This window comes from Neofelis nebulosa, chromosome 6 (assembly GCF_028018385.1).
Source record: "Neofelis nebulosa isolate mNeoNeb1 chromosome 6, mNeoNeb1.pri, whole genome shotgun sequence".
Taxonomy (NCBI): Eukaryota; Metazoa; Chordata; class Mammalia; order Carnivora; family Felidae; genus Neofelis; species Neofelis nebulosa.
This window is the reverse complement of record NC_080787.1, coordinates 120409478-120422848: the sequence shown is the minus strand read 5'-3', so window position 1 is coordinate 120422848 and position 13371 is coordinate 120409478. Positions and strand designations below refer to the sequence as shown.

At 37.7% G+C, this 13371-nt stretch overlaps 1 protein-coding gene and 1 pseudogene across 3 annotated transcripts in view; both read right to left on the bottom strand.

Annotated features, from left to right (window-relative positions):
* The window catches only part of LAMA2 (laminin subunit alpha 2), a 619529-nt gene that overhangs the window by 133376 nt on the left and 472782 nt on the right, over positions 1-13371 (bottom strand). For all 3 annotated transcript variants that reach the window (XM_058735217.1, XM_058735218.1, XM_058735219.1), the window contains one exon: positions 4901-5012. In XM_058735217.1, the coding sequence (XP_058591200.1) occupies positions 4901-5012 (112 nt within the window). The remainder of the gene's footprint in view (positions 1-4900; positions 5013-13371) is intronic.
* On the bottom strand, positions 7265-11382 carry LOC131514858 (UV excision repair protein RAD23 homolog B-like; annotated as a pseudogene).

Genomic DNA, 13371 nt, shown 5'->3' with positions numbered 1-13371 from the left:
AAACTATCAGTGAGGAGATCTCTGAAAACAAACCTGCCCTTGTACTTCTGCACAGTTCTGTGCTCATTTGGTGGAAGGAATGAGGGAGGAAGCACTGGTCTTGGGACAAGGGCTACGGATTAGGGCTCAAAGCTACCTTCTAGCAATAACATCCACTGTAAGCGTCTGTGTTTATTAAGCTTTAAATAAAGTTCAAACCGTGCTGTTCAGAATCTTAGGATTCCCTAGGTGCTCCAGGTATTCTACACATGATGTCTATTCTGTCAAGTGTCTATTTTATAGGTTAGTGTTCTGGGCAAGATTTCATTTGAAAAAAAGAATTCTATGTTGGATAAAAGTTTGAAAAACCGGTGCGTTGAAACATTTATGCAGTTCTACCCGTTAGTTTTAGGCCAACTTCTCTTGAAGTGTGTTTTATGGCACATTAACTTAACAAGTTGAAAGGAGAGGTTTTCTCAAACTCTTGTGTGCCAAACCTTATTTCTATAATATTACCTGTGAACATCCCTAGAATGAGGCTCTGGGTTGGCTAAGAGACATTTTCTACTATTCAATGCTCTATCCTAAGATGCATTTAGGACATAAAGAATTCTGAAAATTCATTTATATTCTTGGAGAAATGTTTCTTATTGAAACTGGTTGGAGCTGTATTCAGAGTTCCAACGATAGTATTCAGAGTTCCTGAAACAGGTACACATAGGCCAAATAGAGCAGCCATGAAGGGTGTGACAGTGGTTCTGAAATGTGGTCCCCAAACAAGCATCATCAGTCTCACGTGGGAACTTATTAGAAATAGAGATTCTCAGGCCCTGTTCCAGATCTACGGAGTTAAAAATTCTGAGGGTAGGGACCAGCAATCCATGTTCTAACAAGCCCTCTAGGGGCTTCAGATGTATGCTAGAGTTTGAAAATCATGGTTTAGCAGAAGGAATTGAGTTTTAACCTTTTATTTATCCTTCCAAAATGCATCTTTTGAATTCTCTTTTATTTTTTATTTATTTATTTTGAGAGAGAGAAAGAGAGAGTGTGTGTGCATGTGAGATGGGGAGGGGCAGAGAGAAAGGTAGTGAGAGAGAAAATCCCAAGCAAGCTCTGTGCTATTAGTGTGGAGCCTGACGCTAGGCTGGATCTCATGAACCAAACTGTGAGATCATGACCTGAGCTGAAACTAAGAGTCAGACACTTAACTGATTGAGGCACCCAGGCACCCCCAAATTCTCTTTTCATGATAAATGGATTTGGTTAGCAAGTTGCTGCAGTCAACTCCTTATTCTGAAAGCCATGATTTAATCTGTAGAACAATTTAAGTCAGGTGCTTTAAAGAACAAATATGGTCATTCCTAGCCTTGTGGTAGAAATTATTGCACATGTGCTATTTTCCTAGAAGTTAGTGAGGGTGGCTCTTTCTTGGTCAACTACTTAACAGTCATACTTTGAAATACACCAAGGAAACTTCTCAAGATTCCACCACTACTGTTGCTAAGTTATCACATAGGCTTTATTGTGTTTGTGAAGGAACCACAGTGACCATGGACTGATTAATTGGAAAGTTCCTTCATCCAGCAGGCTTTGTGAGAAATATGCCAGAATGCCAATGATTAAATGTAAGGTTTATACTTCTTACATTTCAAGGAAGACAGTAGATTGACCTTTCCCTATGGTGCATCTCCTCCTTTGGTCTGAGTGCATGTCTGTCTGTATGTTGATTTTAACTAATTACATTATGTAACTAAACACTGACTCATTTGCATTCAATTTTTTTTATTTTAATGAAAGAGATAAATTCCACTTTTCAACCTGACAAAGGTTTTTGTTTTTCTTTTATTAAGTGAATATATAAGTGAGCTTTGATTCGAGATATTTTTGGAATTTGATTGAATTTAGCTTCTGGACTTAGGTGGCTGTAAAGGATTAAATATGAGATACGCCTCACTTGTGGTCTATTCTCAAAGTTAAACTTCTCCAGGGAAGAACTTGCTGGAAAAATGAGAGAGAAAAGGAAAAGACAAAGATTGCTGTACCTTTTGGAACCATGAATCATTTCTTTTAAGTGAAAGTAATATGTAAGCAACTAGAAGAAATTATTAAGGCACAGCAGCTGCTTTAGCAAAATGATACTGTATTAAGAAAGGAAGCATCATTTTAATAGAAGAGATATGATTGCTTCACTGCTTTTACATGTGGAATTTGGAAATTCTCTGAATATTTTTAAGCTAAAGGTGAAGATGTTATTCAGTCTCTTTTTCAAAGGTATGCACTCTCAGTTTGGTACATTTTCAACAGAATTGAAAATAACTGTAACATTAATATATCTCTTAAATTTATTTACTTATTTCTACTTTATTTCAAAGGGAATTTTAAGGAGTTTTGAAGTATCTTTAAAACAAGACAAAATTCTCATAAAAGGAAATAGGGTAAAGATAAAAAATAATGTAAATCAGAAGACATATTAACAGTATCTTAGTAGCCAAAGTAGCAAAGGGATTACAAAGGATAACTTAAGAAGGAAACAGTATCTGCAACATACAAATAGATTGATTCTTCAGGAGAAACAAAGTTGTTTTTCACACTGAGCCTAAAAAAAAAAAAATCTTCTGATGGGTAAATTTATCATGAATGACAAATACAATTGTGACCTGTGAAATAGGAAAGAAGGTGTCTAGCATTTCTTAAGTCCTAATATGTCAGAGCATATATATAACATGTGTATATGTACATATATATATCACTCATTATTCTAATAATGGAATAATATGGAATAACATATAGTATATTTGTGATATAATCAGGAGTCCTAGCAAAGTAGATTTTAAACTATGGTGAGATAAGAATGCCTTAGATGAATGGACCCTGATTATCTATGAAGAGACCAGGACTTATAATGGAAGATAGGGTGAGTAAGGTATTCTATCTATCTAAAAATAAAACTGAAGTAGACAAATGCCAGGCTAAAACATTTGCTTCTCCCACAGCAATTTATTGTCACTAATAAAGCCTAAAAGTACTGTTATTATCCACAATTAGGGTAATTCCAGGAGGAAAAATGAGTGTGGATATATTGTATAACTTACTTAAGGCTTTTGATGAGTTTCCTTTTTTAAAAAAAATTCCTGAACTGCTAAGACTTAACAGCACATATAAACATCTCGGGATTTAGTTTACCTCTGGCATATTCAAATTTTAATTTTCATAAAATTTTAACAGTTGGATTAATTTTGCCAAAGTTCTTTTATGAGGGGTTGTGGTTATTACTTTTGTTATCATTTACATTAGCACCCACTGGAAGAAGGGAGCAATGTCCACATTTCTCTCAGGTACAGATCACAGCTATCCCACCTGGCACTTCACATGAATTAGAAAAAAATGTGTCCTGTCTGGACAGACACGACCTGAGTGTGTGACTGACGCACACTGGAGAGAATGGGAGACAACTATGAGGATACATAACCCTTTTCTCTAACGGATAGATTGTGGGCGATGAGCAAAACCTGGACTAAATATCGTCTCCGCTCTGCCCCCTGTTGGTGCCTTTGTCCCGTGCACAAACTGGCTGGTGGGTGCAACGCAGGGAAAATGAATTAGCAGTGCTAATGTTGGTTGGAGTCTATTGAAAACATGTACTAGCATTTACTCTTAGGTATGAATATTTGATTGAAATGATTTCAAAATAAGTTTCCAGGATAGGCTGCTAAGTATTGAGTGGTTGAGATTGAGGTATAAGGAAAAGGAAAGTTACTGGGGTATTGACCACTGCCTTCATGGATGCAAGCAGAAGGAATTTTGTGTGTGTGTGTGTGTGTGTGTGTGTGTGTGTGTGTGTGTGTGTGTGTGTTGGGGGAGGGGGTAGGGAGTGCTGGATGGAGAACACTTTAAGCAGCATTAATGGAAAATAAAATCAGGGAAAGCACAATAACTCCATCTAGCATGGGATAAACCATAATGAGTTAATTAAGAATTTTCCAGTAGAATGTTCCAGATCCTGACATGTTTTGCCTCAGATTATTTGCCTCAGACTAAAACTCTGTTGCTTCCTGCAGTGGGAAATCTTTGGGAGTTTCGGTCTCTTCTTAGCCAGTGATTCCTAAGAACTACCTGTCAGAATCTGCCTGAAAGTTTATCCCGTGCCCTGATTTATTTGGCTATATTACAAAGCAAAATATCTAAAATACACTGTAGAGCAATAAAAATGTTTTATTTTTTTAAAAGAAAAAAAAAACACGTTTCCTCCTTTCTAAATATGTATGCGTGTTTATTTTATATTAATATATACTGAAGATCTAGTTTTTTTGTGAAATCTCTTTTTCTCATCTGGGCTTTAGCCCCAAAATGGCTTCCACTTTGATCTTCAGTCAGATTGGTAGATGCCAAGAACCAGCTCCTAGAGAATTATGGACTAAATGCAGTGTAGCTTCTGGTAAGGTAGCAAATCCAAACACCAAGCACCAGATGTTCATTAAAAACAGCACCAAGTAGTTTAAAAGCCATTTTGAGAAATTAAAGTGCTGCTTTAATGTACTGAGTAGAATGTTAAAATTAGCTTTTTAAAAAAGTTAACAATCTCTTGGTTTTGAATACAAACAATAGCAAGGCATAAGTTATCTATTCGTTCTTTAATCATAATAGCCATTCCTCAAAAATTAAAGCATTCCTAAGGGACCACATTTAATTTTCCATGACTCTGCACTCATGATTACTAATTCGCTGTTGTCCCTAATTTAACACTGTAGATTGCAGACTCTCGGCAGACAACGCCCTTGAATATATCAACCAAAACACTTTTTAAACCTGACCCTCAGACTGATAAATGTTATCTGTTACTGGAGAAATTCCAGTCCTGTGTAATCCCTTTCTCTATTTTTCTGTTGGGAGACATAATGATTAAATTAAATGATTCTAATACCTTCTGCATCCTGGGCAAGCTCCTTAATGAATTCTCCTAAGGAGTCTGCTCTCCTGTTGGTCCTCTCAGCATCCTGTCCAGTTTGCTCGCCATCTGCTGTCACTTTGGTCGCCTAATGATCCAAATTCAGGAAAAGCATAATTAATTGAGATGATGAAGCTCTAGCTAGATAAGCGCCCACTGGCTACATTTTCTTTCAAATATTACTCCGAGCCAAAGGCAATCGATAAATTATTGATCAGATATACTGGAAATGACACCCTGTGCTCAAGTACACAATTAAACTTTATTACTTCTTCCATTAAATGGAAATCAGAGAGCCGTATTTGGTCTTTTTAAAACCCTTGCTGTATGCAATGACATAAAGGAAGCGATAAAACGCAATTATTTTTGAAGTATCTTTAAGGTACAGTTGCCAAAAGTCTTTAATGGATTCTTCAACCTCCACATGTTGCAGTTTTGTCCATATTTTATTTACGGAAAAAGTGTGGAGTCCAGCAATGATCTCTTGTGGAGACACAGGCAGTCTGTCTCAATAAGCTTGATCCTATAGATGCAGTTTAGATCAATACGTTAATTAAAGAAACAAAGAGGGAGAAATGCTTAGCTACCAAGTAGTAAATGCATGTTTTATAACACTGTAAAGATGCCAGTAAAACGTTAAAGAAGAATAAATGTTAACTTCACCCATGTCATCCCCAGAAAAGATGACTGTTAATCGGAAAACCATACATCATCATCAACAAAATAAAACAACTTCACAAACAGCCTCACTTCCCAAAGGTTATCCTGGTACATTTTCATCTTCATTCACAATGAAGATGCCACTTGACACAAAGGAATCCATTTAATGTGTTCATAGTTGAGATACATTATATTTAGTCAAATAAAAGTGGCATGTGTAATATTCAAAGTTTCTTAAAAGATACTATAAGGTTTAGAGCACCTTGAAATAGGTTTACATTTCATAATTCTATGCATATGCATATGCTAATAAATATGCCTTTTTTTTTTTTTTTACTAAAAAGATAGGGATAATCTAACTACAGATAATGAATTAACGAATCACAAACTGTCTTAAAATAACTTGACTAAGGTCCAAATTGGCAGAGTATTAATAGTCTATAATCCTGTACCATAGTACTTGCATTCTAGACATACCCAGAGATCCTACATTTTTTTATACATAAGTGGATTTTAAATAGAAATTAAAATAGAACTAAATGCTTGGCCAATACAGAACATGGTAAGAGATGTTATAGAAATTATACTGCATTTTGTGATTTCCCAGGGGCAGTGAGAGTTTTAATTCATGACCAGTCTTCAAGGTTTTGCATAAAAGAATATAAAGTCTAGTTATCATCTAATTCCTCAACCTATGTTACCATCACAAGCAGAAGGATGAAAAGATGCATTGGAAGTTTTAAAAGTTTCTCTTTACAGTTTGCAGTAAATATACAAAATTATTTGGAGGGTTCTCATCAATAGGTCAAGTTACTTTTTACATATACACACCACATGCATATACTCATACATGTAATTTTTTAAACGTTACTTTTGAATTACTAATGTCAACTGCTTAAGATCTTGGCCTTCTAACCTGTTGTAGATGTTTGTCTAGGCTGGACTTGACTGTACTCTATAATATCACTCCTATTTTCAGATTGCACAGAATATAATAAGGGACTTGATCTACATTTTGGTAATGTTTAAGTATCTTAAGAATTAATGTATCACCAGCACTAGTATCTGTTACCACACAGAAAATGTACATTATAATTTAAACTTAAAATCTGGGGCATGTGGGTGGCTCAGTTGGTTAAGCATCTGACTCTTGATTTTACATCAGGTCATGATCTCACAGTTTGTGGGATTGAGCCCACATTGGGATCTGTGCTGACAACATGGAACCTGCTTGGGATTCTCTCTCTCTCCCTCTGTCCCTCCCCAGTTCATGCGCGCGCGCGCTCTCTCTCTCTCTCTCCCTCAAAATAAATAAACATTAAAAACAAAAACAAAAAATAAACTTAAAATTTATTATCAATATCTTATCTATATTACTAAAAGATCATAACTTACATACTGACACCATGAAGGCTACCAATCCTGGTTAATAGCTGAGAGTATCTAATTTTTTTAAAAGAAATGTATATTGATACACCGTCTCTTTTAAATTCTGGATGATCAAGATAGCATCCCCTGCCTTGATTTCTACTTTCCTAATTAATTTATACAATAATGTGTAAGAGTCATCATTTACACACGTGGTACTGATTGATTATATGAGCATTCCAATAGTAAGATGTCATGAATTCGACATGACCTATGGTAAGAAAGAAGTGAAAAAAATTGGCATTAAGCCCCTATGAAATTAAACTCCCCAGCTTCTATTTAGCACTGAAATATGCCAAATTTTTTCCTTCTTCGGGCCTCCTGGGATCCTGCTGTCTCTGCCTGGAATGAACTTCTCTCTTATCTTTTCAGAGACTGGATCCTTGTCTTGTGTCATTTTTCAGCTTCAGTGGCCCTTCCTGGTGTGGCCATTCCCAGGGCACCTAGCCAGGTTTTCAAATTTCTGCAGAACATTTTCTTCATAGTACCAAACATTTTAGAATTACTTTAAGGCTTCCCTATTTATGGGTTACCTCCTTGACTAAAAGGCAAGCTGTAAGAGAGCAGGAACTTGGTCTGTTTTGCTCTTCACTTTATATCCAGCTCTTAGAACGATGCCTAACTACTAGCAAATATTGAATGAATGTTCAATAAATGATTAAACAATTACCCAACACGTCTTGCCAACCTTGTTACCATTCTTATTGCCTATTTTTCTATAAACACTTCCAGAAAGAGCTTTTGTTTTATTGTTCCTTAACCTCTCTCGAATTATCTAAAATAAATCCAGCCTCTAAGAGTCAGTTCCTACCTAACCTTCTTTATGAAACCATCCCTAACTGTTTTGGCTCATGCTTTCCTTTCTTACATTTCCTCTTCTTTCTTTTTTTTTTGCTCTTAAAAGTTTTCTTTTAATATGCCATGAGATATCTTGATTATATATTTTCCAAGATACTTTTCCAGCTGCATCTTTCAATTCTTCCAAAAGATTTTACCAGTCTATCCAATGTAATACAAGATGCTGCATTATACTTCTGTCCTCCTTTTTTTGAGAGCAATACAATCCTAATGACATCAATGGTCATACATTCTTATCTAATTAGGAAAAATATTTACAAACATCAGAAACACAGTTCTGAAACATCTGTATTACTTCTGAACTGAATTGGCATTTTCTGGCTTTAAAGAAAGGCAGCAGTTTTAAGCTTGTGACTTGCTGATGAACACATTTCTGGTGAGGGAAAGGGAAGGGGAGTAAATGTGGCATTTCTCCGTTGGCCTCAAAGTGCTAAATTTCACAAAGGGATACATCCAAAGCAAATATGCAATGGTGATTTTTAAAACTTTTATTGCAACACAACAATGAAGTAAACAGTAGACACCTCCCAATTTGTTTCCTAAAACAAACCAAAAAAACACGTAAACAGAGATAATTCTGCCTATTCTTGCACAGATCCTCACATTCAATGATCAAAAAAAATTTATATGTCAGTAATTATTTACATTTTAAGAAGTTCCTCTTCTCTCCTTTCCCCCCAACCCCACCAACTATTTAACTTGAAAGAATGGGCTTTCTTACACATTAACGTTATACGTATTTGAAGAAGCAACGATAACTATCAATAACTTGACATTTCTGTTTACAGCTGATCCAATTTCTTTCAATTTCACAAAGCCATTATCAAGGGCTCCCACAAAATAGAGACCGTAGGTTCTAGGTAGCAAAGATTCTTTCAGAAATCAATGTTAAGTCAAAGAAATATAAAGCAGGGCATTACACTAAATTTTTGGATCCAATACACTAAAAAAGGTGACAACCAGAAAAAGTTACCTAGTTTTTTTATAGAAGAAATAATGACCTGTAAAAAATATGATTTCTGGTTGTGTAATAGTTTACACACTATGCGGATTTGTGGCATCTGCTAATTAAAGCAGACATGTACTGTATATATATCTGCCCTATATCCCCACCCCCAACAATCTCATACCTTACACCAAGTATTGTGGCGATCAGCCCAAGTCCCTTCCAATTTTCATCAAAGTTTTGCTGTAGAAGGAAACTGACCTCCAAGTTCTTATTCTTCTCCCAAGCAAAATATGCTCACATCACAAGTCCTTTGGGAGATCCTAGTACCAGTAATCTTCCTATACCTTCTCATTCCTGAGGTATTACCTGAATGTGGTTCACAGGACCACTTCCACCTTCTGCAATTCCTCCCCGACACCTCCACTCCCTCCTCCTCAACTACCCGCTACTTGAAGTGGTTCACCGACCACCTGAATAAAATGCTCCTGGTGTTGGCTAATTTGCTGCGGTAGTTGAGAATTTTCTTGACCTATTGTAGCGGTGCTAGAAACCGGGAAGAAGTTTGTTGAGTAATTTGCCTCAGCTGTTGAAACTAAGGCTTATCTGCAAAACTTCAAGGGGATGTCCTCCAGAACGTGTAGGCATTGCTGCAGGTGCAGCCGTTGAACACTGAGGAGCCCCAGGACCAGCCACCAGAGGGGGAGCAACCACAGCCTGACTTCCTCTACCTCCGGGATTCCCATAAAAAGGTGTTCCACTGCTCTGTCAGGGTGGTGGAGACTGGCTCTCAGGGCTGCAATTATTTGCTGGCCTCCACAGCCTATGAACATGACCTCAGTTACCACAGCCCACAGACATGATCTCAGTTATCACGGTCTCACAAGACTGACCCTCACACGTGCGCTGGTTGCATTTTCACAGAGGTTTGACCAAGGGGTGCCTGGGTGGCTCAGTCGGTTAAGTGCCCAATTCTATTCCGGCTCAGGTCATGATCTCATGATTGGCGAGTCTGAGCCCCATGTGGGGCTCTGCGCTGACAGCATGGAGCCTGCTTGAGATTCTCTCTCTGCCTCTTCCCCACTCTAGTGCTCTCTCTCTCTCTCTCTCTCAAAATAAAATAAACTTAAAAGAATGTTTGGCCAAGAAGAATCTCCTGATGTACCATCCAGTCGATGTTGGGTTAGTAGCCACTGGTGTTTCTGCCGGCTTTTCTGCAGGTGTTTCTTGTTTCATTGCTGGAAGGTTTTGGGCTCAGAAGATGCTTGTTAATGCTGGAATGAGGAGTTCAGGTGTGGGAGTGGGAGCCAAAGTAGGGTGGGGGTGGGGACCTGAGCCCCAGCCAGTGCTGTGGAGGAGCTAATTGTGGCGAGGTGGCAGGATGTGACTGCTGGGCTGTGGCTGGTGCTGGTGCTGTCACTGCTTTGGGTTTTGCCACCATAACTATCACGAGGTTTTTCCATCAACTTCATTTTCTTTTACAGCAGTATCATCAGGAAGGACCTTGCCTGAATAATTATTCCTATGGGAAAGACTTCGTTCCCCTTTTCCGACTCAGTCTCCTCCTCCAGTGCTTCCACAGTCTCCCCTGCATTGACATCAATCCTGCTGCCGGAGGGTCTTCCGGGTGACCCACATGGTGCCGCCGGGCATCTCTGCGCCCAGCCTGCTCTGGGTGCTGGCTACTTGGCGGAACCCTCTTTCAGATTTTCAAACACAACTATCATGATCACCATTCATGACTATTTAGCGTAATAATTTTGATTTTTTTAATGTTTATTCATTTTTTGAAAGACAGAGACAGAGCGCAAGCAGGGGTGGGGCAGAGAGAGAGGGAGACACAGAATCCGAAGCAGGCTCCAGGCTCTGAGCTGTCAGCACAGAGCCCCATGCGGGGCTCGAACTCACGAACTGCGAGATCATGACCTGAGCCAAGGTTGGACGCTCAACTGACTGAGCCACCCAGGCACCCCATAGGGTAATTATTTTGCTAGGTGTTTTGCCTTATCTATGTAAGCTCTGTCTTTGGGGCTAAGGCTATGTCTTACCTCTTTTTATTTCTCAGAGTTTCAGGCAGAGTAGATATTGGATGATTAGCTGATATAATAATAATCAAACCAACTACAAATTCCTTGGACATTCTAAAGCCTGTTGGAGGAGAAAGAATCTCTCTCTCTATGCCTTCCCATTACCATTCAAACTGGCCATATGCCAGGTGATATGCTTGCCAGCGAATGTGAATGGCTGGCCAGTTTCTGGGCATTTTTCAGAGCCTAATAGGAAGCTTGTGCTCAAGAGCTGCAGCTGAGTGCTGAGGAGGAGAGCCAGGCAGGAGACCCTCCAGTCCCAACCACACTACATCCTTGTACTGGGCCCACGATCATTAAACAGTGGCCTGCGATCACACACCAAGTACTATGCTGGTGAGGGCAGTGTTGGGGTTGGGAGCAGGGAGAACTCTTTAGGGCCAGCACAGGGCTTACTGAGGAAGAAGACGGCCTTCCCTTGCAGAGTCTAGAAGAGCTGCCTCTCTTGGCTGTGCTCCAGGAGTGGAGGAAATGTGAGGTTCTTGGCCAAAAAAAAAAAAAAAAAAAAAAAAAAAAGGCATTGACTTACAGTATTAGCACTCTAAAAGAGGAGTTACTCAGGCTTAACTGTATCTTGGATTGATATGTGTGTTCAGAGGGCTTATAATACTCTCTTGTGTCTCATTTACTCTTCCTGCCTCTAAAGATACACAGAGGACATGATCCCTCTTTTTATACTGGTGAAAATGAAGGTATGGAAAGGTTAAGAGGCATATCTGAACTCGTACATACAGGGAATTGGGGGCAAAACACAAATTTTCCATCTCACAGCTTTTTATTTTGTCTGTATCAAACCCTAACTTATATTTGGCTAACATCCAGGAAGGTTAGGAAAATATATGAAAAAAGTTGAGTATTCTGGGTTGGAGGAGGGGCACTCCTTAAGTTTAGGTAGTACTTTAAATGTATAATCTCTAGGGTTTAGTAGATTAACATATTTAAGAATCCATATCAGAACATCACAGAGACATATTTTTAAAAGTCATGTCTTATTACACAGTAATTAGGCTGAAGAGTCACCCTTGTCAAAACCACCCATGAGAGACTCCATAAAGGAAGCTTATGACAAATGCACTATCAGCTATGGGGAGTGGTGATAGATGGCGGTATCATTGTAAAAGCTAAATTCACAAAAGTTTCATCCAGGACAGGCTATTGATAATGTTACAGATGAATGCTAAATACTACATGATAGGAGCTATCTATATGATTCAGTTTGGTTCTTCTTGTATTTTATTAAATTACCATTCCATTCCCTCGTCATCTTCCCTGATATGCACTGTTATCTTGTCCTTTGAATATTTGACAAATGTCTTCTCATTTATCCTACTATGTTGTACAATCTTCCTTTCACTCTCTGTCTGTGATTTTCTCATTTTTACATCCTCTTACCTCAGTTCTACAATCTTTCCAGTGTTCTTTTCTAAATGATGCCTTAAGCAATACCTTGTGTTTCTCTCTTACTTTTGATTACCTTTTTTTACATTCAAGTTCACTAAACTGGGTATTTTTTTCCCTTCTATTTTTCTTCTTCTTTTTTTCTTTTTCTTTTTTTTTTTAAAAGAGTATTTATATTAAGCAGCATGCATTACCATTAGGCACACATTAATTTACTTCTGAACAACATACCTGTTACTTTCTCGCCTTAGCTCAAGCAGTTTTCACTGTGCCTCTTGAAATCTGCACATAATTTTCTTGGTTGGATATTACTAGTGTCTTTCATTTTCTGCCTTCTTTATGTTAAAGCTAGAATCTAATGGGGCAAATCTGACTAGCGAAAAGACAACATTGCTTAGATGCCATCCACTTTTGCATTTGCAGACTTATATGGCTTCCTGCTAAAATTAAATTTCAGATCTAATCATTTATATGCTATTCTCAAGGGTCATTTTCAAAAACTACCGGTTTTGTATGTCTAAGTGTTGGTGAAGTACTCCTCAGGCAAGCTATTACACAACACAAGAGGAAACAGGGAAAAGCCAAGTGACCCTGTGGAATGGTAATAAGTGAGTTCTATGTAATTTCTCCCTAAATATTTCAGGTGTCAATTTTGAAAGTTCCAAACCAAACAAGTATCATGTGTTATACACTTTCTCTCTCTTTTAAAATATAATAGCAGAAATTAAAAAAAAAAACACTGTTGTCAACTTAAACCTTTTAAACATATAAACAAGGTAAACATTCAAAATTGTTGGCACTTAAAAAATTTAAAAACTAGTTTCATTATTTTAGAAACAATTTTTCTTTAAATTTGATTTAAAAATAGGCAGTAAAAGACAATGCAAATAAAGCTAAGTTTTGATATTTTATACAATTCAGTCTATTAGATAGCATTCTCCCCTTCTAGATAAACATTTAGGAGATGTTTTTCAAAGGAAGTAAAATATCCAACTCAATATAAATATACATATATGCCTGATTTTAGTGTGTTTTACACATATTAAAAATCAATGCTTATTTTGAGTTTT